This window comes from Schistocerca nitens, chromosome 8 (assembly GCF_023898315.1).
Source record: "Schistocerca nitens isolate TAMUIC-IGC-003100 chromosome 8, iqSchNite1.1, whole genome shotgun sequence".
Lineage (NCBI taxonomy): Eukaryota > Metazoa > Arthropoda > Insecta > Orthoptera > Acrididae > Schistocerca > Schistocerca nitens.
Window position 1 is genome coordinate 158,645,897 of NC_064621.1, and position 25,844 is coordinate 158,671,740.

A 25,844-nucleotide genomic window follows, 5' to 3' on the forward strand; every position below is an offset into this window, starting at 1 on the left:
AAAAGGAAATCCGATACGGTTTTAGGGGGTATTCCCTGACTTTTGTCGCCTCAATGTACAGGGTTATTACAAATGATTAAAGCGATTTCACAGCTCTACAATAACTTTATTATTTGAGATATTTTCACAATGCTTTGCATACACATACAAAAACTCAAAAAGTTTTTTTAGGCATTCACAAATGTTCGATATGTGCCCCTTTAGTGATTCGGCAGACATCAAGCCGATAATCAAGTTCCTCCCACACTCGGCGCAGCATGTCCCCATCAATGAGTTCCAAAGCATCGTTGATGCGAGCTCGCAGTTCTGGCACGTTTCTTGGTAGAGGAGGTTTAAACACTGAATCTTTCACATAACCCCACAGAAAGAAATCGCATGGGGTTAAGTCAGGAGAGCGTGGAGGCCATGACATGAATTGCTGATCATGATCTCCACCACGACCGATCCATCGGTTTTCCAATCTCCTGTTTAAGAAATGCCGAACATCATGATGGAAGTGCGGTGGAGCACCATCCTGTTGAAAGATGAAGTCGGCGCTATCGGTCTCCAGTTGTGGCATGAGCCAATTTTCCAGCATGTCCAGATACACGTGTCCTGTAACGTTTTTTTCGCAAAAGGAAAAGGGGCCGTAAACTTTAAACCGTGAGATTGCAAAAAACACGTTAACTTTTGGTGAATAGCGAATTTGCTGCACGAATGCGTGAGGATTCTCTACCGCCCAGATTCACACATTGTCTCTGTTCACTTCACCATTAAGAAAAAATGTTGCTTCATCACCGAAAACAAGTTTCGCACTGAACGCATCCTCTTCCATGAGCTGTTGCAACCGCACCGAAAATTCAAAGCGTTTGACTTTGTCATCGGGTGTCAGGGCTTGTAGCAATTATAAACGGTAAGGCTTCTGCTTTAGCTTCTTCCGTAAGATTTTCCAAACCGTCGGCTGTGGTACGTTTAGCTCCCTGCTTGCATTATTCGTCGACTTCCGCGGGCTACGCGTGAAACTTGACCGCACGCGTTCAACCGTTTCTTCGCTCACTGCAGGCCGACCCGTTGATTTCCCCTTACAGAGGCATCCAGAAGCTTTAAACTGCGCATACCATCGCCGAATGGAGTTAGCAGTTGGTGGATCTTTGTTGAACTTCGTCCTGAAGTGTCGTTGCACTGTTATGACTGACTGATGTGAGTGCATTTCAAGCACGACATACGCTTTCTCGGCTCCTGTCGCCATTTTGTCTCACTGCGCTCTCGAGCGCTCTGGCGGCAGAAACCTGAAGTGCGGCTTCAGCCGAACAAAACTTTATGAGTTTTTCCACGTATCTGCAGTGTGTCGTGACCATATGCCAATGAATGGAGCTACAGTGAATTTATGAAATCGCTTCAATCATTTGTAAGAGCCCTGTATATTGGTTTTATTAGGTTCAGGTTATTCACCTGTAAGTCTGTAAGTGGGACGTAGTTTGGAAAAGATTTGAAATTATATGTAAGGTTTGTTGCAAGTCGCTAATTGCTCTCATTCTCAAATACAGGATGTCGGGGTATTCTACGCGCTTTGAAAGACGATGCCTGAAGTGGCATAGGCCCTACATATTTTATAACTTTAATACATGTCTTATTGTGCTAAACCTTTAACCGGGGATTATATCTGTTAATGATTATATTATGGTAGCATTTAATTTTTAAATTCGATCAATAATTATGTGAAATAATGGAAATCAAGCTTTTGTTGACCCTGGAAGTAGGCTACTTCGAACTGGGACAAATTGTGATTGTCTGGGTGAAAGTTTTAGCTGTTTCGTAGTATAGATGGTACGTGGCACTTTTAATGGTCCAACAACCGCTGGATCTTTACCGTAAACTTGTTTGGCGCGTTATAACAAATCAATTCCTTACATTTGCGTCTTCAAGCTGTTACAGCCCGTTACAAACCATGAGTGTGCTTAAGACTCTTGTTCATAAGACACACGCACTGTTGCCGGTTCTGAGTACTTGCATAAGAAACTCGCATATCTGAGATCAGTGTTCAAGGAAAGAGGATACTCCGCCCATCAGATCAGCATGACACTGTCAGCTGACAAATCGTCAGTCTGATAAAGAGGATTATTCGCCAGCAATATACACAGTTTTCCTCCCATTTGTTACCGTCTTATTCGAGAAATATAGAATCCTTCTAAAATACGAAGTTAAAGTAGTTTTTCGTCCACCATTTAAGATTCCAGACCAGTGAAGAATGATTTAGTGCAGAAAGCTGGATGATGTATATAAAATTCCTTGTCACTGTAATATGGCTTGCACAGGTTAGATCACATGCACCGTGGAAGAACACTATGTAGAACAGCAAACGCTGCACTCGCGTTTTGCAACTCACAAGTTCTGCCTTGCTGAATGTTTTACATCCACCGGGCATGCAACGGGATACGAGGAAAGAAAAAAACAATTTTGGCTACTGCGAATTCATTCTGGGATTCCATTATCAAGAGTCCATCCGTGGAGATATTCATGGTGGAAAACATCATTGTTCAAATGTGTGTGAAATCTTATGGGACTTAACTGCTAAGGTCATCAGTCCCTAATCTTACACACTACCTAACCTAAATTATCCTAAGGACAAAACACACACCCATGCCCGAGGGAGGTTTCGAACCTCCGCTGGGACCAGCCGCACAGTCCATGACTGCAGCGGCCCAGACCGCTCGGCTAATCCCGCGCGGCAAAACATTATTAAGCGAGACAGTGGTTATCAATTGGGTAAAGCATGTAATGCCACTGGTCTTGCATCGACGATCTTGAACTATACTCGGAACGCTTACAGCGCACTAACTGTGCGGTGTGGACAGCTGACTTCAGTCATCGACGGCTCACGTGGAGACGTCCAGATGAAAGACTGCGCTTTATTGCAAACAACGATTGACTGCTGACCCGAAACATCATCGAGTATTCATTACGCAGCGAACATTTCGAGATTAATACATCACCTGCTGATAGCGCCTGGGTGTTCGTCCTGTAGGCACTAGAGATACCAGACATGCAGATTTGGGGCTCCAGTACTTGCCAATAAAAGTTACATAGACTGCATGGTGTATCTCATATTTCCGTGTCATGGTATTGCCAAGCCATTTAACAGTGGGATAAGATGTTCATAAGTTTGTAGACATTTACTTTTGAAACATGTCGCAGACTAAAATACACTCCTGGAAATTGAAATAAGAACACCGTGAATTCATTGTCCCAGGAAGGGGAAGCTTTATTGACACATTCCTGGGGTCAGATACATCACATGATCACACTGACAGAACCACAGGCACATAGACACAGGCAACAGAGCATGCACAATGTCGGCACTAGTACAGTGTATATCCACCTTTCGCAGCAATGCAGGCTGCTATTCTCCCATGGAGACGATCGTAGAGATGCTGGATGTAGTCCTGTGGAACGGCTTGCCATGCCATTTCCACCTGGCGCCTCAGTTGGACCAGCGTTCGTGCTGGACGTGCAGACCGCGTGAGACGACGCTTCATCCAGTCCCAAACATGCTCAATGGGGGACAGATCCGGAGATCTTGCGGGCCAGGGTAGTTGACTTACACCTTCTAGAGCACGTTGGGTGGCACGGGATACATGCGGACGTGCATTGTCCTGTTGGAACAGCAAGTTCCCTTGCCGGTCTAGGAATGGTAGAACGATCGGTTCGATGACCGTTTGGATGTACCGTGCACTATTCAGTGTCCCCTCGACGATCACCAGTGGTGTACGGCCAGTGTAGGAGATCGCTCCCCACACCATGATGCCGGGTGTTGGCCCTGTGTGCCTCGGTCGTATGCAGTCCTGATTGTGGCGCTCACCTGCACGGCGCCAAACACGCATACGACCATCATTGGCACCAAGGCAGAAGCGACTCTCATCGCTGAAGACGACACGTCTCCATTCGTCCCTCCATTCACGCCTGTCGCGACACCACTGGAGGCGGGCTGCACGATGTTGGGGCGTGAGCGGAAGACGGCCTAACGGTGTGCGGGACCGTAGCCCAGCTTCATGGAGACGGTTGCGAATGGTCCTCGCCGATACCCCAGGAGCAACAGTGTCCCTAATTTGCTGGGAAGTGGCGGTGCGGTCCCCTACGGCACTGCGTAGGATCCTACGGTCTTGGCGTGCATCCGTGCGTCGCTGCGGTCCGGTCCCAGGTCGACGGGCACGTGCACCTTCCGCCGACCACTGGCGACAACATCGATGTACTGTGGAGACCTCACGCCCCACGTGTTGAGCAATTCGGCGGTACGTCCACCCGGCCTCCCGCATGCCCACTATACGCCCTCGCTCAAAGTCCGTCAACTGCGCATACGGTTCACGTCCACGCTGTCGCGGCATGTTACCAGTGTTAAAGACTGCGATGGAGCTCCGTATGCCACGGCAAACTGGCTGACACTGACGGCGGCGGTGCACAAATGCTGCGCAGCTAGCGCCATTCGACGGCCAACACCGCGGTTCCTGGTGTGTCCGCTGTGCCGTGCGTGTGATCATTGCTTGTACAGCCCTCTCGCAGTGTCCGGAGCAAGTATGGTGGGTCTGACACACCGGTGTCAATGTGTTCTTTTTTCCATTTCCAGGAGTGTATGATAAATCGAGATTTTGTTGAGAATTATCTATTTCATAACAGAAAAAATGGTTTTCTCAATTTGAATGAGGAGCTGAACATGTTGCCCTTGAGGTAATAGTTTGTAATGTCCTGTGAATTACAAGAATGTGCAAATAGATTCTTGAGCAGGATGTTACACTGTAGCGCTTATACATCCCAGTCTGAACGCAACTGGAGTGCGTAATAGGCAAAACGCAGATTGGTCTGACAGTTAAGTTTACATCATTCTTGTGTCGTGCAGTGTCTTGGAGTGTTGTTGGTAATGTGTTACAGGGTGTTTCATTTACGGACATCTAATCATATCTGATCCATAACTGGCAGGTTTATGCTTTTTGCAAATCGAGTAGTTTATTTGCCCAATTTGTCATCAAATGTTATAGACAAGTACATTATGTCGTCTTTGTTTCTGGTGTTCTAATGTTATTCCAAGGAATGTTTCTTTTTCAGCAGGTAGTAGCTTCGTATGGTCTTTACTCTGTGGCTTCTCCATTCTGTGGACAAGTATATAACTCAACGACATACTACGAAAACTGCCATTCGACTTTGTTAGAGAAGCAATAAAAGGATTTCTTTTGCTTTAACTAGTTTTAATGTTTCTCAAAGTATTGGCATTTAAAATTTAAGTACATATGCATGCGTTCGATATAATTCTGGCCGTATTTCTTTCCACTCTTATGTTGGTACCTCGAAAACACGGTTTTGAAACGCTTCAACAGCTTCTTGACGTTGTGGAAAACCCTGTCCAAGCATTCTTCGTTTGGCACAAGGAAATAAAAAGGAGTCGATAAGCGGTAAGTCTGGTGAATATCTGTAAGAAGGCCTTAATTACATGTCTTCCTTCTAGGTGGACAAAACTCAGAAAATATTTCATGCATCTTAAGATGGGCAACCCTCATATACAACTGGGAAAGTCGGTTTGTCTTTCTTAAGGCGCAGGAAATATTTCACAGGCCATCTTTATTTGCCCTCCCTGCAGTTCAAATAGTTAATTGTTTGGGGTGCTCTGTGGAAGCCGGCCTTATCCTGATGAAGAAGCACAGTACATCATTAGAGGAGTCCACACAGAATAGCGTAGCCCATTTCCACTTTATCATTGTTTCTGTTCCTCTAGAGGCATATTGCGGTACTGCGTCGCAGATTTTTCTTTTTTACCAGGTCTGCAGACTTGTACTTGCAAATAAAGAAAAATTTAATTACGTAAATATATTTTTTCGTAGTGATGATTAGACTGAAAGGTATTTTTCTGTTTGATGATGGATATTGAACATTTATATATTCTGTGACGATTTTGTTTCTATCTTGTAAATGCAAATATATTTAAGACTTCTTTACTTATTCACATATGAGGCTCATTGCTCTTGGCACCTGTGAAAGGTACAGTCTCTCTCTGTCCCCGCCCAAAGAGACCTCGGAAGGCCCAACGGTACCGACCAACCGCTGTGTCATCATCTGGCGACAGGCATCGCTGGACGCTGATACGGAGAGGCACGTGGTCGGCACACCGCTCTCCCAGTCATTACGAGTTTTCTTCACTTTTCATTGAAGTAGCACTTCAGTTGGCCTCACAAGGGCTGAGTGCATCCCGCTTGCCAACAGCGTTCGACAGACCCAGATGGTCACCCATCCGAGTGTTAGCCAAGCCCGGCAGAGCTCAACTTCGGTGACCCATTTCGATGTGCTTAGTTTTTTTATTGAAATTTTGTAACGAAATTATTTTCTTTACTAAGTTATTATCTCTGTAATTAACATCCCGAGTTATGAAGACAAAAATATTATATCGCTGATGGCAGTCCACGTGCTGACATTTATTTTGAATTAGCTGTTCAGTTATCAGTCGTCTGCATGATCTACAGGGTGTTTCAAAAATGACCGGTATATTTGAAACGGCAATACAAACTAAACGAGCAGCGATAGAAATACACCGTTTGTTGCAATATGCTTGGGACAACAGTACATTTTCAGGCAGACAAACTTTCGAAATTACAGTAGTTACAATTGTCAACAACAGATGGCGCTGCGGTCTGGGAAACTCTATAGTACGATATTTTCCACATATCCACCATGCGTAGCAATAATATGGCGTAGTCTCTGAATGAAATTACCCGAAACCTTTGACAACGTGTCTGGCGGAATGGCTTCACATGCAGATGAGATGTACTGCTTCGGCTGTTCAATTGTTTGTGGATTCTGGCGGTACACCTGGTCTTTCAAGTGTCCCCACAGAAAGAAGTCACAGGGGTTCATGTCTGGCGAATAGGGAGGCCAATCCACGCCGCCTCCTGTATGTTTCGGATAGCCCAAAGCAGTCACACGATCATCGAAATATTCATTCAGGAAATTAAAGACGTCGGCCGTGCGATGTGGCCGGGCACCATCTTGCATAAACCACGAGGTGTTCGCAGTGTCGTCTAAGGCAGTTTGTACCGCCACAAATTCACGAAGAATGTCCAGATAGCGTGATGCAGTAATCGTTTCGGATCTGAAAAATGGGCCAATGATTCCTTTGGAAGAAATGGCGGCCCAGACCAGTACTTTTTGAGGATGCAGGGACGATGGGACTGCAACATGGGGCTTTTCGGTTCCCCATATGCGCCAGTTCTGTTTATTGACGAAGCCGTCCAGGTAAAAATAAGCTTCGTCAGTAAACCAAATGCTGCCCACATGCATATCGCCGTCATCAATCCTGTGCACTATATCGTTAGCGAATGTCTCTCGTGCAGCAATGGTAGCGGCGCTGACGGGTTGCCGCGTTTGAATTTTGTATGGATAGAGGTGTAAACTCTGGCGCATGAGACGATACGTGGACGTTGGCGTCATTTGGACCGCAGCTGCAACACGGCGAACGGAAACCCGAGGCCGCTGTTGGATCACCTGCTGCACTAGCTGCGCGTTGCCCTCTGTGGTTGCCGTACGCGGTCGCCCTACCTTTCCAGCACGTTCATCCGTCACGTTCCCAGTCCGTTGAAATTTTGCAAACAGATCCTTTATTGTATCGCTTTTCGGTCCTTTGGTTACATTAAACCTCCGTTGAAAACTTCGTCTTGTTGCAACAACACTGTGTTCTAGGCGGTGGAATTCCAACACCAGAAAAATCCTCTGTTCTAAGGAATAAACCATGTTGTCCACAGCACACTTGCACGTTGTGAACAGCACACGCTTACAGCGGAAAGACGACGTACAGAATGGCGCACCCACAGACTGCGTTGTCGTCTATATCTTTCAGATCACTTGCAGCGCCATCTGTTGTTGAAAATTTTAACTACTGTAATTTCGAAAGTTTGTCCGCCTGAAAATGTACTGTTGTCCCAAGCATATTGCAACAAATGGTGTATTTCTATCGCTGCTCGTTTAGTTTTTATTGCCGTTTCAAATATACCGGTCATTTTTGAAACACCCTGTAGAAACAGCGGTACGAATTCTGACTACTTCTTTGAAGCTGTTATTTTATTACATCGAAGAATAACATATATTGAATCTTTGACTTAGCACTTGAGCTTTCAAACATATTTAAACTGCAACGCTGCGTTACAATAATGAAGCAAAGGTAAAAGTTTAATCTTTTCACAGTTCATAGTCTGGTCTACGTCTACATTTACACCTATATTCTGCAAACTACTGTAGAGTGCATGGCAGAGGGTACGACACATTTTACCAATTCTTTAGGTTTCTTCCCGTTACATTCACGTATGGAAGGCAGGAAGAATGACTGTTTGAATGAATGCCTCTGTGTGTGCAGAAATTATTCTGATCCTATCCTCACGATCCCTACGTGAGCGATACGAGAGGATTGTTGTATATTCCTAGAGTCATAATTTAAAGACGGTTCTTGAAACTTTGTTAATAGACTTTCTCGGGATAGCCTACGCCTGTCTTCAAGAGTCTGCCAGTTCAGTTTCTTCAGCATCTCTGTGACGCCTTTCCCACGGATAAAAAAAGCCTGTGACAATTCGCGTGCACTTCTCTGTATACTCGCAGTATCCCCTGTTAGTCCTGTTTGGCACGGGTCCACACACTTGAGCAATATTCTAGAACCGGTCGTGCGAGTGATTTGTAGACTGATTGCACTTCCCTACTGTTCACCAATACACCGAAGTCTACCACTTGTTTTACCCATGGCTGACCCTATGTGGTCGTCCCGTTCCTGCAAAGCGTTACACCCAGGTCTTCTTATGAGTTGGGCTATTCCAACAGTGACTCATTGATGTCATAGTCATAGGATACTACGTGTTTTCGTTTTGTGAAGTGCACAATTTTACGTTCCTGGACATTTAAAGCAAGTTGTCAGTCTTTGCACCACTTTGAAATCCTATCAAGATCTGACTGAATGTTTATGCAGCTTCTTTCAGGTAGTACTTCATTATAGTTAACTGCATCATCTGCAGAAGACCTGATGGCGTACTGTTAATAGTGTATTCTAGGTTATAAATAAACAACATGAACAACACGGTCCTAGGGGCACACCCGAAGATACTTCTTTCTACATCTGACGATGACTCTCCATCCAAGAGATGGAGATGGCTCTGAGCACTATGGGACTTAACATCTGAGGTCATCAGTCCCTTGAACTTAGAACTACTGAAACCTAACTAACCTAAGGACATCACACACATCCATGCCCGAGGCAGGATTCGAACCTGCGACCGTAGCGGTCTCGCGGTTCCAGACTGAAGCGCCTAGAACCGCTCGGCCGCTCCGGCCGGCATCCAAGAGAACATGCTGCATCCTCCCTACCAAAAAGTTCTCAGTCCAGTCACAAATTTTACTCGGTACCCCAGTGTGCTCCCTGCCGCCGTTGGATAAGCAGCTGCCAGCAAAAAGTTGTATACTCCTAGCTCACTTATTTGTTACATAGTTTATTTGTTAATTTCTTTGCCTGTTTTTGATAATTGCATTGCTTAATTCATAAATTTCGGGCGTATTATAGTATTTAACAGTTGTAGCATCGCGTTTTAGTACCTGAATAGTGTAAAATCGCGTAGTCTCCTTCCGCCGCCGAGCAGTGTGTCAGCAGTGCGCAAGTAGCAGCATTACTGCATTTACTAGGCAATCTTGTATTTTAATAACCGTTTAAATTTTGTGTCGATTTGTTTGTGCTCTCTGTAGATTAGTTCAGACGTTCTTTGCACAACAGTTTTTAGCATGGATAGGGACTGCAACTGCTGTGTTCGGATGCAGGCTGAGTTGGCATCCCTTCGCTCCCAGCTTCAGGCAGTGTTGGCTTCGGTCACACAGCTTGAGGCTGCTGCCAATGGGCATCACTGTGGGGGTCCGGATGGGGGTTTGTCGGGGACGGCCAGCTCGTCCCACGCATCCCCCGATCGGACTACGACTGTGGCTGCCCGGGATACTGCCCACATTGAAGCTGATCCCTCACCTGTGGTAGAGTGGGAGTTCGTCTCGAGGTGTGGCAGGGGGCGAAAGACATTCCGGAGGGCTGAACGGAAGGCCTCTCCAGTTTGTCTGACGAACCGGTTTCAGGCTCTTTCTCAGGCTGATACTGATCTTCGGCCGGACATGGCTGCCTGTCCTGTTCCAGAGGTTGCCCCTCAGTCTGCAAGATCCGGGCGGTAGCAGAGGGTGGGCTTACTGGTAGTTGGGAGCTCCAACGTCAGGCGCGTAATTGGGCCCCTTAGGGATATGTCAGCAAGAGAGGGGAAGAAAACCAATGTGCACTCCGTGTACATACCGGGGGGAGTCATTCCAGATGTGGAAAGGGTCCTTCCGGATGCCATGAAGGGTACAGGGTGCACCCATCTGCAGGTGGTCGCTCATGTCGACACCAATGATGTTTGTCGCTATGGATCGGAGGGAATCCTCTCTGGCTTCCGGCGGCTATCTGATTTGGTGAAGACTGCCAGTCTCGCTAGCGGGATGAAAGCAGAGCTCACCATCTGCAGCATCGTCGACAGGACTGACTGCGGACCTTTGGTACAGAGCCGAGTGGAGGGTCTGAATCAGAGGCTGAGACGGTTCTGCGACCGTGTGGGCTGCAGATTCCTCGACTTGCGCCATAGGGTGGTGGGGTTTCGGGTTCCGCTGGATAGGTCAGGAGTCCATTACACGCAGCAAGCGGCTACACGGGTAGCAGGGGTTGTGTGGCGTGGACTGGGCGGTTTTTTAGGTTAGATGGGCAAGTACAGAAAGGGCAACAGCCTCAAAGGGTGCGGGGCAAAGTCAGGACATGCGGGGACCAAGCAACAATCGGTATTGTAATTGTAAACTGTCGAAGCTGCATTGGTAAAGTACCGGAACTTTAAGCGCTGATAGAAAGCACCTAAGCTGAAATCGTTATAGGTACAGAAAGCTGGCTGAAGCCAGAGATAAGTTCTGCCGAAATTTTTACAAAGGCACAGACGGTGTTTAGAAAGGATACATTGCATGCAACCGGTGGTGGCGTGTTTTTCGCTGTTAGTAGTAGTTTATCCTGTAGTGAAGTAGAAGTGGATAGTTCCTGTGAATTATTATGGGTGGGAGGTTACACTCAACAACCGAGCTAGGTTAATAATTGGCTCCTTTTACCTACCTCCCGATTCAGCAGCATTAGTGGCAGAACAACTGAGAGAAAATTTGGAATACCTTTCACATAAATTTTCTCAGCATGTTATAGTCTTAGCTGGAGATTTCAATTTACCAGATACAGACTGGGACACTCAGATGTTTAGGACGGGTGGTAGGGACAGAGCATCGAGTGACATTATACTGAGTGCACTATCCGAAAATTACCTCGAGCAATTAAACAGAGAACCGACTCGTGGAGATAACATCTTGGACCTACTGATAACAAACAGACCCGAACTTTTCGACTCTGTAAGTGCAGAACAGGGAATCAGTGATCATAAGGCCGTTGCAGCATCCCTGAATATGGAAGTTAATAGGAATATAAAAAAAGGGAGGAAGGTTTATCTGTTTAGCAAGAGTAATAGAAGGCAGATTTCAGACTACCTAACAGATCGAAACGAAAATTTCTGTTCCGACACTGACAATGTTGAGTGTTTATGGAAAAAGTTCAAGGCAATCGTAAATTGCGTTTTAGACAGGTACGTGCCGAGTAAAACTGTGAGGGACGGGAAAAACCCACCGTGGTACAACACAAAGTTAGGAAACTACTTGCGAAAGCAAAGAGAGCTTCACTCCAAGTTTAAACGCAGCCAAAACCTCTCAGACAAACAGAAGCTAAACGATGTCAAAGTTAGCGTAAGGAGGGCTATGCGTGAAGCGTTCAGTGAATTCTAAAGTAAAATTCTATGTACCGACTTGACAGAAAATCCTAGGAGGTTCTGGTCTTACGTTAAATCAGTAAGTGGCTCGAAACAGCATATCCAGACACTCTGGGATGATGATGGCATTGAAACAGAGGATGACACGCGTAAAGCTGAAATACTAAACACCTTTTTCCAAAGCTGTTTCACAGAGGAAGACGCACTGCAGTTCCTTCTCTAAATCCTCGCACAAACGAAAAAATGGCTGACATCGAAATAAGTGCCCAAGGAATAGAAAAGCAACTGGAATCACTCAACAGAGGAAAGTCCACTGGGCCTGACGGGATACCAGTTCGATTCTACACAGAGTACGCGAAAGAACTTGCCCCCCTTCTAACAGCCGTGTACCGCAAGTCTCTAGAGGAACGGAGGGTTCCAAATGATTGGAAAAGAGCACAGGTAGTCCCAGTCTTCAAGAAGGGTCGTCGAGCAGATGCGCAAAACTATAGACCTATATCTCTGACGTCGATCTGTTGTAGAATTTTAGAACACGTTTTTTGCTCGAGTATCATGTCGTTTTTGGAAAACCCAGAATCTACTCTGTAGGAATCAACATGGATTCCGGAAACAGCGATCGTGTGAAACCCAACTCGCTTTATTTGTTCATGAGACCCAGAAAATATTAGATACAGGCTCCCAGGTAGATGCTATTTTCCTTGACTTCCGGAAAGCGTTCGATACAGTTCCGCACTGTCGCCTGATAAACAAAGTAAGAGCCTACGGAATATCAGACCAGCTGTGTGGTTGGATTGAAGAATTTTTAGCAAACAGAACACAGCATGTTGTTCTCAATGGAGAGACGTCTATAGACGTTAAAGTAACCTATGGCGTGCCACGGGGGAGTGTTATGGGACCATTGCTTTTCACAATATATATAAATGACCTAGTAGATAGTGTCGGAAGTTCCATGCGGCTTTTCGCGGATGATGCTGTAGTATACAGAGAAATGCAGCATTAGAAAATTGCAGCGAAATGCAGGAAGATCTGCAGCGGATAGGCACTTGGTGCAGGGAGTGGCAACTGACCCTTAACATAGGCAAATGTAACGTATTGCAAATACATAGAAAGAAGGATCCTTTATTCTATTATTATATGATAGCGGAACAAACACTGGTATCAGTTACTTCTGTAAAATATCTGGGAGTATGCGTGCGGAACGATTTGAAGTGGAATGATCACATAAAATTAATTGTTGGTAAGGCGGGTACCAGGTTGAGATTCATTGGGAGAGTCCTTAGAAAATGTAGTCCATCAACAAAGGAGGTGGCTTACAAAACACTCGTTCGACCTATACCTGAGTATTGCTCATCAGTGTGGGATCCGTACCAGATCGGGTTGACGGAGGAGATAGAGAAGATCCAAAGAAGAGCAGCTCGTTTCGTCACAGGGTTATTTGGTAACCGTGATAGCGTTACGGAGATGTTTAGCAAACTCAAGTGGCAGACTCTTCAAGAGAGGCGCTCTGCATCGCGGTGTAGCTTGCTCGCCAGGTTTCAAGAGGGTGCATTTCTGGATGAGGTATCGAATATATTGCTTCCCCCTGCTTATACCTCCCGAGGAGATCACGAATGTAAAATTAGAGAGATTCGAGCGCGCACGGAGGCTTTCAGACCGTCGTTCTTCCCGCGAACCATCCGCGACTGGAACAGAAAAGGGAGGTAATGACAGTGGCACGTAAAGTGCCTTCCGCCACACACCGCATCTAACCGACTGCCTTGATCCAGAGGTTTCAGTATATCATGTGAGAAATATGCGATATGGGTTTCACATGATCGATGTTTTCGGAATCCATGCAGGTTGGCACTGAAGAGGGAATTATGTTCAAGATACCTAATTATGTTTGAGCTCAGAATAAGTTCTAAGAGTCTACAACAAACCGATGTCAAGGATATTGGACCGTAGTTTTGTGAATCACTTCTATTGCCCTTCTTGTAGACGAGTGTGGCCTGTTCTTTTTTTCAAGGACTGGCACGGTTTTTTGTTCGACGGATCTACTATAGATTATAGTAAGAAGAGGGGCCAGCTGATCCACAAATTCAGTGTAGAACCTGACAGACATTCCATAGGGCTCTGGAGCTCTGTTCAGTTTTAATGATTTCAGCGGATTCTCAACACCACTGACACAAATACTTATTTCATTCATCTTTTCAATGGTATGAGGATTAAGTTAGGGCAATTTTCCTGGGTTTTCCCTTGTAAAGGCACGTTTGAAAACGGAGTTAAGCATTTCCCATCCTCTATTTCAGCTCCTGTCTCATTCGCTAGGGACTGGACACAAACTTTGGTGCCGCTAACAACCTATACATACGAACAGTATTTCTTTAGGTTCTGTGGAAGATCATTTGACAGTATTCTGCTACGGTACTCATTGATGGCATCACGCATTGCTTGACAGCCATACGCGTTTTATTCAGCATCTCTCTATCTATAGCCCTACGCTTTGTTGGTTCAAATGGCTCTGAGCACTATGGGACTTAACATCTGAGGTCATCAGTCCCCTAGAACTTAGAACTACTTAAACCTAACTAACCTAAGGGCATCACACACATCAATACCCGAGGCAGGATTCGAACCTGCGACCGTAGCGGTCCCGCAGTTCCAGACTGAAGCGCCTTCTCATTATGAACTGTTCTACTGGGTGCATATCTAGTCAGTGCATGGTCAACTGTTGTTTTAAACCTGAGCCTGAGTTCCTCTGCATACTCCTGCCCTTTGCTGAAAGTTTCAAGTTCCTCAATGAGATATGACACTGCTGATTTTGTATCTAGTTTACTGAACATACATATCTTTCTCTTGTTTTAGTTGTCCTTTGTACTTTGGTAATCATTGTTACCACAACCGCGTCATGTTGACTGATACCAATTTCGATGTGGACATTCTCAAAGAGGTCTGTTTGTTGCCATTAGATCCAATAAATTTCCGTTGTGAGTGGGGTTCCTAACTGTCTGTTCTAGGTAGTTTTCAGAGAAGGAGTTTCGTAATGCTTCACAAGACGCCCACCACTAACAAAACAGTGGTCTTCGCAGTTAATTGTCGGATGGTTTAAGTCTCCACCAATGGTTACAGTACGATTGGGGAACTTACGTACAAGTAAACTGAGGTTCTCTCTAGAGTTTTCGGTTACATCAGGAGATGAGTCTGCTGGGCTAAAGAAGAGTATAATTATCATTTTATGCCCACCCCTGATACTGAGTCTTGCTCAAACAATCTCACATGCAGCTTCAATTTCCATTTCTGATTTGAGTTTCTTTTCTACTGTGACAAATATACCACCTCCATACTCCTCATTTGCCTGTGCTTTGATATAAACTTAAATTTTCCCCAAAAGTCTCACTGCTGTCAATTTCAGGTTTCAACCTGCTTTCTGTATCTACTATTATGTGAACTTCATTGCCTTTCATGAACTTTTCAAACTCTGGCACTTTGTTGCAAGTACTTTGGCGGTTTACCATTAGGATTTTAATACTCTCACCTGTATGAGTCATTTCTTTCGATCTTACATTGATACTTCTGGGCTTCTTACAGCTACCGTTATCTGGATTGGGCCACGATGAGTTCTGGGGAAAATGCTGTAAATTGTGAACTTCGTTAAAACTCCAAGCGCTATGCTGCTCTTTTCAAGCTTCTCTGCCAGTCGCTGGAATGACCCAAGTATGAGCAGAGCACAGACGAAAGGCATTATTTGTTCCAACATGCGCCACAATCTGCAGTTGGTTGCATCCTGTACCCTCAGTGGCTGCTGGAATAGCCCAACGTGTTGAGTGAGACTCCCAGACATACAGACTGAGTACAGCTGGTGTCCTTTCCTGTCCGTTGCTGCCATTTCTCTAACGGGTACCATCATTCGCCGTAGGTTTGAATTGTCGATGATTAATAGACCCATACCGTTTTACATCTGCCTCCTCTTGACACCGTGCAAATTGGAAATTTGTGATAAGGTCTTGTTGGACCAAACTGCTGAGGTCATCCGTCTCTAAGCTTACACACTACTTAACCTAACTTTAACTAACTTACGCTAAGGGAAACACACACACCCATGCCCGAGGGAGGACTCTAAACTCCGACGGGGGAAGCCGGATGGACCGTGACAAGGCTCCCTAGACCGCGCGACGTGACACCGTACAAAACAGGTTTCCCCAGAACAGGTGAAGTGAGACCAACTGGCTACGTTTCAGTTTCAGTGGTCAAGTCCATTGTTCAGTTAAACCTGGCAGTTTAAGAGTCTGGGAGGCCTGCATATTAAACGACCTCTGCTGGTGGGAGATAGTTTTTTGTGTATTTTGCGAAACTATTTATATATTCGTCACCGCATGCAAGCGGGCATAGATTGCGGACGTGCCTTTGTACTAAAGGAAATAAAATCGTAAGAGAAATTCAGACCTAAAGCACCTCATGCTTATATCTATATATTGACCCTAAAGGTCCATTTAAATTATTAGCACAATTTCTTTTCTCATTGAAGAAATCACGTCACACAGCATATGATGTCATTGACATCAAGGTATGTTGTTGTTGTTGTGGTCTTCTGTCCTGAGACTGGTTTGATGCAGCTCTCCATGCTACTCTAGCCTGTGCAAGCTTCTTCATCTCCCAGTACCTACTGCAACCTACATCCTTCTGAATCTGCTTAGTGTATTGATCTCTTGGTCTCCCTCTACGATTTTTACCCTCCACGCTGCCCTCCAATGCTAAATTTGTGATCCCTTGATGCCTCAAAACATGTCCTACCAACCGATCCCTTCTTCTAGTCAAGTTGTGCCACAAACTTCTCTTCTCCCCAATCCTATTCAATACCTCCTCATTAGTTATGTGATCTACCCACCTTATCTTCAGCATTCTTCTGTAGCACCACATTTCGAAAGCTTCTATTCTCTTCTTGTCCAAACTGGTTATCGTCCATGTTTCACTACCATACATGGCTACACTCCATACAAATACTTTCAGAAACGACTTCGTGACACTTAAATCTATACTCGATGTTAACAAATTTCTCTTCTTCAGAAACGATTTCCTTGCCATTGCTATCTACATTTTATATCCTCTCTACTTCGACCATCATCAGTTATTTTACTCCCTAAATAGCAAAACTCCTTTACTACTTTAAGTGTCTCATTTCCTAATCTAATCCCCTCAGCATCACCCGATTTAATTTAACTACATTCCATTATCCTCGTTTTGCTTTTGTTGATGTTCATCTTATATCCTCCTTTCAAGACACTGTCCATTCCGTTCAACTGCTCTTCCAAGTCCTTTGCTGTCTCTGACATAATTACAATGTCATCGGCGAACCTCAAAGTTTTTATTTCTTCTCCATGGATTTTAATACCTACTCCGAACTTTTCTTTTGTTTCCTTTATTGCTTGCTCAATATACAGATTGAATAACATCAGGGATAGGCTACAACCCTGTCTCACTCCCTTCCCAACCACTGCTTCCCTTTCATGCCCCTCGACTCTTATAACTGCCATCTGGTTTCTGTACAAATTGTAAATAGCCTTTCGCTCCCTGTATTTTACCCCTGACACCTTCAGAATTTGAAAGAGAGTATTCCAGTTAACGTTGTCAAGGTATAACCTATAGGATATGTAATGAAATCGCAGTTTTCTGATTTCAAATCTCCTAATAAGGAAACTATTTTTCCTAACGCAGTCAGACTGTATCATGATCATATTAGTACAGGGTGATTCAAAAAGAATACCACAACTTTAGGAATTTAAAACTCTGCAACGACAAAAGGCAGAGCTAAGCACTATCTGTCGGCGAATTAAGGGAGCTATAAAGTTTCATTTAGGTGTACATTTGTTCGCTTGAGGCGCTGTTGACTAGGCGTCAGCGTCAGTTGATGCTAAGATGGCGACCGCTCAACAGAAAGCTTTTTGTGTTGTTGAGTACGGCAGAAGTGAATCGACGACAGTTGTTCAGCGTGCATTTCGAACGAAGTATGGTGTTAAACCTCCTGATAGGTGGTGTATTAAACGTTGGTATAAACAGTTTACAGAGAATGGGTGTTTGTGCAAAGGGAAAAGTTCTGGACGGCCGAGAACGAGTGACGAAAATGTAGCACGCATCCAGCAAGCATTTGTTCGCAGCCCAGGAAAATCGACTCGCAGAGCTAGCAGAGAGCTGCAAATTCCACAATCAACTGTATGGAGAGTCCTACGAAAAAGGTTAGTTATGAAACCTGAACGTGAACTACCCGAGGCGATGGATCGGCCGCCAAGCAGCCCGTGACAGAGCACTTCATCACTGGCCTCCAAGAAGCCCTGATCTTACCCCCTGCGATTTTTTCTTATGGGGGTATGTTAAGGATATGGTGTTTCGGCCACCTCTCCCAGCCACCACTGATGATTTGAAACGAGAAATAACAGCAGCTATCCAAACTGTTACGCCTGATATGCTACAGAGAGTGTGGAACGAGTTGGAGTATCGGGTTGATATTGCTCGTGTGTCTGGAGGGGGCCATATTGAACATCTCTGAACTTGTTTTTGAGTGAAAAAATACCTTTTTAAATCCTCTTTGTAATGATGTATAACAGAAGGTTATATTATGTTTCTTTCATTAAATACACATTTTTAAAGTCGTGGTATTCTTTTTGAATCACCCTGTATATGCTGTCGGTTTCGTGGCAACTTGTTGAAGCACGCATGGCTATGAACTGTTGGTAGCTCAATAGTCATTGATAGCTATCTGGCTGCCGGGACAGGGGCTCACTGTCAGCATACGTAATGCAGAGGGACGCAGATCATTGAAACAACTGACAGCTGCAACAATATGGTAACAAGCTGGCATCTAAGTTGTATGCACAGTCGCACTAGCAGCCACACGCAGTAAACATACGTACATGTGATGTAACTTAGAAGAAAGCACCATAAACGGTAGTAATACTTGCTAAGCACCTATTGAATTTGTAGCAAGCACTGTGGTTCTCTGTTAGCATGCTTTACCAGTACTTTTAAGCAAACTAATTGTGTCTAGTTCTTACATTTAATAATGTCAATACTCAGTTAGTGAAACTAATACCATGTAGCAACGTCATCTGCGTGACCTCAGTCCACACGCAATGATAATGTCAGTCTAGTGTCAACCAACGAGTTCGTAAAATTGCAACCTGAATTATTTGCAGTTATAAATATACATGACGGAATACAACTTTACCAATTCATTATACATATGTTGCTTAAGGAACAACACTTACAGGACTAATGATGTGTTCCCTATGTGTTTAGTACCATGAAGTCACAGCAGAGTTTACATAAGCAATTTGAATTGCATATTTGAGTTCCAGAATACTGTGTCAAGTCAGTACACTGTATTAAATCCACTTATATAGCGGATGATAGGAATCAAGTTACTATTAGATTTGAAGAAGAAATTAGCTCATAGACTTCAATAGTGGAAAACATTTCAGATACAGTCAACTATCATTAAAATGCAAATAAAAGGTTTCACGCTTCATCATTCACTGCAAGTTACTGAACAAAATAAAAGTGTTGTGTGAGAAGTAGTACTGAAACAGTTCTGGCTAACTTTTTACAACCAATAATTTTACTTCTGTTAGTCCTAAAATCGCGTGATGGTGTCAGATTTTGTAAGATTGACATGAAAAATTCAGTATTGTGAAAAAAGCGCACTTCAGCTATCTAAAAATCCAAGGAATCCAGTCTGGTGTGGAAATTGTAAGGCATGGTATTGTGCAGTAATGACTAAGTGTACTAATATTTGTTTGTTTGATGAACAAAATCACACAATTTCAGTTGTTACAGCAACGACCTTCATACTGCCATAGTTGTTGGGTAAGATGTCCTCGCCCGCATCTCGTGGTCGTGCGGTAGCGTTCTCGCTTCCCACGCCCGGGTTCCCGGGTTCGATTCCCGGCGGGGTCAGGGATTTTCTCTGCCTCGTGATGGCTGGGTGTTGTGTGCTGTCCTTAGGTTAGTTAGGTTTAAGTAGTTCTAAGTTCTAGGGGACTGATGACCATAGGTGTTAAGTCCCATAGTGCTCAGAGCCATTTGAACCATTTTTTAAGATCTCGCCAACCTGAAGGTCGATTCGAATATTACGGAGTGTTGTTATGCAAGATCCTATTGGGGAAGCTCGCCCTGGTTTTCCTCTGACCGTTGTGTTTGAATTACCCTGCCAGTTACAAGTGACCCTACATTTTAATATGGACCCTGAATCATATTCTTTGTTCATCGTTGGCAGGAGACGAACCAGATTTTCCCTGGTGCCATGTGGACGGAATCAGTAGAGAGTCAGCATGTGACGAAAATACTTTCTTCGCCTCGAATTGCGCAGGATTTCCATTGACACCTCTCAAAATAACAGCTGGGGCTCTTTCCTGTGATCGCAATACACACAACAAAAAGCAGTACTAGGAAACCATATGTGATCTTTACACCGTTTCTTGATTTTACTGAGAGATGTTTTTGTATCACTATTAAAGTCCAACACCTGAATGGTCCGACAACCTCTAATCTTCCTACTCTTTCTTGTAATTAAATAATTAAATATAATTCTAAGAGGCGGGGCATATTTGCGACTCTGAGTAATCATGTCGACTCAGTGTCGTTCTTAGGAGTGGGTCAAACATCACTACCATTCACACCATGCAGAAACACCGGCTGAAATTTATAAATATTGAAATGATCTTACGGTCAAATGTCTAAATTCGGGAAGTTTCAAAATTGTGTGAATGAAATTGTTATGAAAGAATAAATAATATAAATCTCAGAGGATTAATCATGTGTGCCAGACCAAAACATATAAATTTTAAATGAAATCAGGTTTGTTTAAACCATTTCGAAAACATTCTGTGAATGGTGGCCTTACACAGTGAAATACAATAAATGAAGACCTAAAGTGCTGTTGACTTTTTACAAAATATTCAAACCAGAAAAGGAACTTCCCCAAACTGAGTAGATAACGAAAAACACGCACAAAATCTAACTCCCGATCTGCACTCATAAAAGTTTAAGTCTGTACGACACTCTAAAAACCGTCACTCCAAAACGCTAGAAAACGATGTTCAAAGCTCCACAGAAGTTAAACTGTCTTTAATCAGAATAAATCAGCAAACACGCCGAAATTATGCTAAGTCTCATCAAGAGTTAAAGTTATTTCACATGCACGACGTACTCAGCACCCAAAATCGAATACTTCAAAATCCATACCGCCAATTGACCCAGGTCCCATCCAAACTGACGGCCAAATACATAAGAATGTACAGTAGAGTCACCCAGTTCCATTGCCTTGCGTTTGTATTATGTGCCAGGATAACTACTTACCCATATCATCGTTAAGTCCAATAGAAAACAACATGCATTACCTATTAAAGCCAAGGTTAAAGACAACTAAGTTTCGTGTGCTGGTTCATACAGTTCAACTGCGGAGAACTCAAAATTCTGATATGATTTGCATATACATTATTAATTACTCGGGTTGTAACTAGTTCTGCAGTGGCCACAGATATGAGACAGTCAATGGCATTAGCTGATACCTTAATCTAGCATCTGATACACTAATTGTGTAGAAATCTCAACTGATTAAGTAGTTATTTATTTTTATTTGCCAGGAATACACGTTTCATAAACATCGTAAATTCTATAATAGTGATGCTACGTTGATAGGTTTAGCGGCAATGAATTCCTGTCATTGTCGCATTATTTTGGTATATCTGGTTAGAGTGTATGACCTTCCTAAAGCGTAGTTATAAATTTCATGAATAGAATATGTCGACATGCTTCGTTGCTTTCACCTAGGCAGCCATTACAAGCCACAAAAGAAGCGTGGTTTTCGAGTTTTCTCACCTTTCCAGACTTGGGGAAAACAGTAGTACTCCTCTTCTCTTACCTGCGGTACGGTCCCCCCAGCGCTGGTGACCGATGTGCTCTGCTTTTAACAGTTCTGTGTTAGCCTCAGGCCGCACTGACCAGTCCCAGTCTGATTTCTTCAAAACCCGTCCTCGCGGCTGCCAGTCACAAGACAGTGCGCGTAATCTTCCAACTCCTAACCACATTAATCATGTTTTACTACATGTTCAGCCACCACCACCGTGGGTGTTGTGTTGTACGATGATGCCTATCGCAGTGTCGGCTGGGCGTGACCAGCTCTGAGCCACGTACCTGAAGGTGTCGGCGTGGGCCTGGACGGAGAGTGCTGCATTGGTGTGGTGTGTGTTGCAGGTGTTCTCCGCGCGCTATCATGGAGCTGTCCGCGCTGCCTGGTCCCGCCGTTGACAGCGCCTGCTGTCGCCAGTGAGTATCGCCATTGGCTGCATGCGGTGCTCTCCAGTTCCCAACCAGCATGGTCTCGATCCCCCGTAGATACTAACTGTGGCTGTGGTTTGCGGTTGTGGATGTCTGTTGCCCTCACTCAAAATGTTATTGCCATATGCCTGTAGCCCATTGGACGTAGCACACCGATGTCTGTAGAGCTAAGAATGTTGTCCGGCCTATGTAATTGCTGTTGTACTCTCACTGTAAGTTGTTCACAGCTCTATGATTGCCAGCATGTGTCTCTCTTCTTTGTTAACCTCTGTGTTCATCTAGTATTAACGTGATGTTTCTTCATGGACCTACGCTTTCGATTTCGTCGAACTTCGACTACCTGAATTAGCATGGAGATGCTCACTATTACTACCTAAAATATCTTTAGCCAAAACCATTCAGAGTTGTTCGAGGAGTTCAACCGCAATAAGCTGATACCGATTTTAATATGAAAATTTCTGACGTATCTGGCAGCGTCATTGAGTCAAATGCACTCTGTCTCCAACTCACAGTTGGAATCTACTTATCCTTTTCTGTTGAGGGACTGGGAGCTGTCGCTCAGCACGAGAAGGGAGTCCAGAAGAAGGTCCCATTAAAGGAGAATATAGTATTTTTAGTACCACGTCGTCAAAGTTTTGAATATCGATAGGTGACACGTAGAGAATTAGGTTGTTGTTAACACGCCGATAGCCATGATCCCAAGCGCTAATGTCCGGAATATAATTTAGATGTGTCTGATATTATTATGCTACGGTGTACTACAGCTCTTAAGGGAATGTAATAAATCGCCAGAAGAGAGTATTTTCCCCAACACAAAGTACGCTCGGGATCCTAAATAAGCGTCTGACTGCGTAATGTTAATATTCCGCCGCTGCATGGAATGTCTCTCCAAATAGTTAAATTAAACGTTGACATTCCGGACAATAAACAACTGTCATAGCTTAGAAACAGCTATTGTGATTTTTCGCACAAAGTTTTGTATCATTTTAAATAAAATGTAACAATTGCAGACAAACTTTTCCCATCAGTTCACGTGCACTTCATAGAGTACAAAATCGGTAGAAAGGTAAAAATTTTGTATATTCTCCTTTAAAAACTGCTCCTATTTGTTTTGTCTAACCTTCAGTATAAAAAAGATAAATAAAAAAACAAAATTAACGAAGATGTTATGCAAATGCGTCACAAATTGAAAGTGATACAGGCGCTGACGGAAAATACAAAATTATTAACTTTGGTGGCCGATGGAATGAATATAGTCATGTTGTAGCGCAGTAGGATAGTAAACAGGTGATATTTCTATACCAGTGCATAACTTCTTTGCGAATTTCATTCCTTGTACTCAGCTGGACAATAACTATGCCTCGCAGACAGATGCACGAACAATGTACCCAGATGTCCGCATTTGAGAGAGGGCGTGTAGTTGGCGTCAAAGAAGCTGGTCGGAGTAATCGGCAAACCGTTTGACATTTGAATGCCAGTATTCGACGATGTTGACAGGAATTGGTGAACCATGGCCGAACACAGCTTCCAGAAGGAAGCGGTCGACCTAGAGAGACGAAAGAACCTGAGGGCTGAGCAATCGTCAGAGAAGCACTCAGAGCCTCGGTTTCATCTTTGTCATCGATCCGACGTTCAGCTGGTACTTCAGTGACCACAAGGATCGCTATTAGGTGGCTCACAGAAATGGGACTGAGCTCCCAGCGCCCCAAACATTGACCTCTGTTCACCAACAAGACCGGTTACAGTGGTGTCGTGCACGTAAGACCTGGAATATCATTAACGAGTAGAATTGCCTTCAGTGATGGGTCCCACTTAGAACGGAGTCCGGATGACCAGTGAAGACGTGTCTGGAGACATCCCGGACAGCTGTAGAATATCAGTGCGACTGTCGTCCGCCATACAGCTCGACATCTACACGTACATATATACTCCGCTAGGCACCAAGCGGTGTGTGGCGGAGGGCACAATTCGCGCCAACTTCATATTTCTCCCCCTCTATTCCACTCGCGGATCGCGCGAGGGAAAAATGACTGTCTGAATACCTCAGTACGAGCTCTAATTCCACTTATCTTTGAATAGTGGTCATTGCCCGATTTGAAAGTTGGTGGTAATTATATATGCTCTACATCCTCGGTGAAGATCAGATTTTGGTATTTAGTGAGCAGCCCCTTCCGTTTAGCGCGCCGTCTATCACTTCATACTTTCTATGAGATTTTTAACGCTCTCGCGATGGCTAAATGTACCAGTCACGAATGTTGCCGCTCTTCTTTGGAACTTCTCAATCTCTTGAATCAGACCCAACTGGTAAGGGTCCCATACAGACGAGCAATAAGACTGGACGAACTAACGTATTGTAATCTATTTCCTTTGTTGAAGGACTGCATCGCACGAGGATTCTACCAATAAACCACAATCTAGAGTTCGCCTTATCCGTTACTTGTGTAATCTGATCATTCCATTTGAGATCATTTCGAATAGTCACACCCAGATACTTGACGGAGGTTACCGCTTCCAAAGACTGGGCATTTATTTTGTACTCGTACATTAATGGGGATTTTCACCTTGTTAGCCGGCCGCGGTGGACGAGCGGTTCTAGGCGCGCAGTCCGGAACCGCGCGACTGCTACGGTCGCAGGTTGGAATCCTGCCTCGGGCATGGATGTGTGTGATGCCCTTAGGTTACTTAGGTTTAAGTAGTTCTAAGTTCTAGGGGACTGATGACCACAGATGTTAAGTCCCATAGTGCTCAGAGCCGTCACCTTGTTGTACACAGTAGGTTACACTTACTAATAATAAGAGATAACTGCCAGTCATTACACCACGCATTTATTTTCTGCAAATCCTCATCGATTTGTTCACAACTTTCGTGAGATACTACTTTCCTGTAGATTACAGCATCATCGGCAAACAGTGTAATGCCGTTGTCAATACCATCTACCAGATCGTTCATGTAAATCGTAAAAAGCAGGGGACCTATTACGCCACCCCGGGGCTCACTGACGTTACGCTTGTTTCTGTTGAAGTCACCCCGTTCAGGACGACATACTGCTCTCTGTGTGTTAGGAAACTTTCTATCCAGCCGCATATATCATCGGATAGACCGTAAACGCGCACTTTTTGGAGCAAGCGACAGTGCGGAACTGAGTCGAACGCCTTTCGAAAGTCGAGAAATATGGCATCAACCTGGGAGCCGTTATCTAGAGGCTGTTGTATATCATGCACGCTGAGGGCCAGCAGTGTCTCGCTTGATCGCTGTTTCCTAAAACCGTGCTGGTTTCTACAGATGAGCTTCTCAGAGTCTAGAAAGGTCTGAACATAAAATATGTTCCATGATTCTACAACAAATCGATGTCAGTGAAATTGGCCGGTAATTATGTGCATCCGATTTTCTACCCATTTTATAGATTGCTATGACCTGGGCCTTCTTCCAGTCCCTTGGAACTTTCCGCTGTTCCAATGATAGCTGATAGGTGATGAATAAGAATGGTGCTATATTTGTAGCATAGCCAACATAAAATCTTACGGGGATACCGTCTGGGCCAGATGCCTTCCTGTCGTCTAAGGATCTTAACTGTTTTACAATGCCAGACACACTAAACACTAGAAGTGATATGGGCGCCAGTTAAGTTTATAGCAGGACCCCTTAGGTTGCAATCCGCGGTATCCTTACAGCACAGTGGTACGTTGACGA

General features: G+C 44.3%; 1 protein-coding gene across 1 annotated transcript in view; it reads left to right on the plus strand.

Moving 5' to 3' along the window:
- The window catches only part of LOC126199459 (uncharacterized), a 1,573,541-nt gene that overhangs the window by 1,124,580 nt on the left and 423,117 nt on the right, over positions 1–25,844 (plus strand). Inside the window, exon 7 of the mRNA XM_049936380.1 lies at positions 22,071–22,142. Within this exon, the coding sequence (XP_049792337.1) occupies positions 22,071–22,142 (72 nt within the window). The remainder of the gene's footprint in view (positions 1–22,070; positions 22,143–25,844) is intronic.